Genomic DNA, 3,807 nt, shown 5'->3' on the forward strand with positions numbered 1-3,807 from the left:
AGGTGTACATATTAATTGTCCAGTGTTATAACAGTCTATCATAAGCCAGGATATGAGTTCGTAAGAGGCGACTAACGGGATCGGGTGGTCAGTCTCGCTGACTTGGTTTGATGCATGTAATCCTATCCCACAATCGTTTATCGATGCTCATGATATCAATCACTGGAATGTCTGGTCAGACTCGATTATTTACAGACCGCCGTCATGTAGCTGGACTATTGCCGAGTGCGGCGTTAAGCAACAAACAAACAATCCTATCGGACAGGAGTACATACAACCTCAGTATCGTGCACGTCGCTGTATAAGTGCAATGATATTGGACGCGACGTTAAACCCCATTTCTCCTCACCTCAACTTGTAATGCCTTGGAGAAGAGGAGACTAGACAGAGAAGGTTCACACAAAGTAGGTTTTCTTTCTCTGCCAGAAATGTGTATATTCAGTATAGAAAACATGTTTACACATCCCTTCAATATGTATTTAACGACAAAAATGAAGGGGAAAAAACAAAGCCGTCTTACAGTTGTCCAATGCTCCTTAGATCTGTATGCGGAGTTCGTGCCTTGCTGACCTTTGGTTGAGACCCTGACAATAATCCTTGCTTTGTCAGTACTTACAGTGCGCGTGGGATTCGCCAAAGTCCACTTGGAACTCTCCCCTCTCATTTAACAGACAAACCTGGTGTAAATGAAATAATCTACCAGGTAAAAGAAAGTATATACTTTGAAATTGGATTTGATTAAAAAATGCACACGCTATAATATATGCCCCAAACACAGCTATGACACTCTTATCAAATACATCACCTCCGAAAAGCCAAATTGTATTTGTATATTTTTTAGCCACCCTCAAACCTATGTGTGTACTATCTTTGCCTGGAAATATTCTAATCAAAGACATGTTATTCCCAACTTACTTACAGACATTTAATATCAGTTACAATGCTAATCTAAAATTTAGAAGAACATTTTTAAATCAAGGGATGTGATAACTCGTGATGAAGACAGGATCAGATGCTGTAAACTACGATAAGATAATTACATTTATATGATAAACCAAAACAGAGATTAAGATTATCAATATTCAGGAAATATTACGGTATTTAGATAGATAAACACATTAGGTATTCCCCTCTTATCAATGATCAGACTGATCGCAGAAATTGTGGATACAAAGATTAAAATATAATTATTCAAATGCGGATATTTTGTTCCTAAGTCGAGAGATACAGACTGAATGATATACAAGACTAAGATGCTTCTTCAAACTGAGCCACACAACACACACTGAAAATCGTTGCTTGTAAATATTTCCCACTTATCATTGATAAGACTGATCGCAGATATTGTCGATACAAAGATTAAAATATAATTATTCAAATGCAGATATTTTGTTCCAAAGTCGAGAGATAGTGACTGGACTATAGACGAGACTAGGATGCTTCTTCAAAGTGAACCACACAACACACAGTGAACATCGTCGCTTGTAATAAGAATGCGCTTGATCATTGCGACCAGTTTAGACCACCAGGCTGTCACATATTCTAAATACTCGTGCCTATTATTCAATAGTATGCAGCCGAGTGCTAAACCTGTTACTGTTGACCTTTTGTTGTACCTTATATCACGAGGTAATTGGACACGTATAATGACTTAGAATTCCCTAGATGTCGCCCAGTTTATTAATATGCTGGGTGAAATTTCACTTGTCCCAATACCAGCTTCAAAGACTAGCTCACCTGTGTGGGAATTGATATTCAAAGACATTGCGTCATTATTTAATCAAATATCATATTACAAACATATCCTATGTTCGTGCTGACGGTGTGTATTTTATCATCATCATCATCATCATCATCATCATCATCATCATCATCATCATCATCGTCGTCGTCGTCGTCGTCATCAGTATTATCATCATCATCGTCATCGTTGTCTTCATCTGTATTATTATTATCATCGTCGTCGTCGTTACCGTCATCGTCATCATCATCCCCCTGCTCATGGGTTTCACCAAAGTGATAAACACTGTTGAAAGCGGCGTTAAACCAAACTCACTCACTCACTCACTAGAATGGCGAGTGTTCTTTCGTGTCGCCAGTCACATGGGATCGGCGACCACGCTGTAATTATCATCATTTATACTCATCCCTGGCACCAATACGTATACCGTCGTTGTCTTCACAAATGTCTTCATTTCTGTTACTTTCATGTTTTCTTTTTCACAGACGGTATAACGTAACACCACACAGAATGAGGATATAAAAACGTATCCAACGTTTCCTGTATTCGTCCTAGAGGCACATATCCTCCTCCTCCTCCTCCTAGTCATCATGTCCATCACAGTTTCCATCAGCATTCACGTCGTCACAAGGACAATGATCATCGCTTTCATCATCACTTTCATCGTCACTTTCATCATCAGCACCATCAGCACTTCCATCATCACTTTCATCATCAGTATCATCATCGATTTCATCATCAGTTTCATTACCACTACATCATCAGTATCATCATCAGTTTCATCATCAGTATAATCATCACTTTCATCATCAGTATCATTATCACTTTCATCATCAGTATCATCATCGATTTCATCATCACTTTCACTATCACTACATCATCAGTATCATCATCAGTATCATCATCAGTTTCATCATCAGTAATATCATCACTTTCATCATCAGTATAATCATCAGTTTCATCATCAGTATCATCATCACTTTCATCATCACTTTCATTATCAGTATCATCATCAGTATCATCATCACGTTCATCATCACTTTCATTATCAGTATCATCATCACTTTAATCATCAGTATGATCACTTTTATTATCAATTTCGTCATCAGTATCATCATCGATTTCATCATCAGTGTCATCATCACTTTTTATCATCAGTATCATCATCTATTTCATCACCAGTGTCATCATCACTTTCATCATCACATTAATCATCAGTATCATCATCACTTTCAACATCACTTTCATTATCAGCATCTTTTGTGTAATGTCTGTGTATTTTGACAGACCGAGATATCCACACATGAAACAGAACTAAAGAAACACAATTGCTTCAAACGTTCCCTGCATCCATTCTTCTTCGTGCACATACAAGCTACGTGCGTGTTTCCAGTTAAGGAGAATGCATTTCTCACGATCCATTACATCAGCTCATTTTACATTTTATATTCACAGACACAGCAATTAATTTCATTCGTACATTATTATCATAAAGTCATAAAAACGCCAGCAGCAATTTTCCCGCAGCCTCGGCGGCATAATTACGACGACGTCGGCGATTATGCAACAACCCTCACGCACAGCTGCCATTAGTGATGCTACATCGCCGTCGACACAAGCACCACGTTCCCGTTGATATTGGTGTTACCCACAACGCTTCACATTACATAATATTCCAGCTGACATGTTTGACACATCGACGGAAATAGTCCCTGAATCGTATCTCAGTGGTTAACTGTTGGGAAAGTATGTAATTACTCCTATCGGTAATGTCAGGAATCGACTCGAGCTTGTTTAAGAATGGATTCATGCATGGCGAGGTCTTAAAGAGATTTTTCTTGGCGTGCCAAGATGCTTACGCCATGTTTGTTTCATGGGGCCCGCTGGTTTAAATGTTATTCCCTCACGTTAATCTGTCGGGGCATTATCAGGCCAATATACGCGCAGCGGAAACACTTGAACATAAACACTGTTCTCAGGGTTTTATTTGGTTTAAATTGAGATAGTATTTACATTTAATTTATTCTGATTCTGCAATTGTACTGCCAACGCCACCACCGGTACAA

At 38.6% G+C, this 3,807-nt stretch overlaps 1 protein-coding gene across 1 annotated transcript; it reads right to left on the minus strand.

Moving 5' to 3' along the window:
- Window positions 1–1,776: 1,776 nt before the first annotated feature.
- On the minus strand, window positions 1,777–3,605 carry LOC139460331 (clumping factor A-like). The gene is made up of 3 exons (XM_071241823.1): window positions 3,601–3,605; window positions 2,603–2,804; window positions 1,777–1,995 (listed from the first exon to the last, which is right to left on the minus strand). Exons 1-3 carry the CDS (start codon window positions 3,603–3,605, stop codon window positions 1,777–1,779), a joined length of 426 nt encoding a protein of 141 aa, XP_071097924.1.
- Between the last annotated feature and the right edge of the window lie 202 nt (window positions 3,606–3,807).

The sequence above is a fragment of the Haliotis cracherodii genome, unplaced genomic scaffold, assembly GCF_022045235.1.
Source record: "Haliotis cracherodii isolate W230 unplaced genomic scaffold, xgHalCrac1.p SCAF_14, whole genome shotgun sequence".
NCBI classification, from domain to species: domain Eukaryota; kingdom Metazoa; phylum Mollusca; class Gastropoda; order Lepetellida; family Haliotidae; genus Haliotis; species Haliotis cracherodii.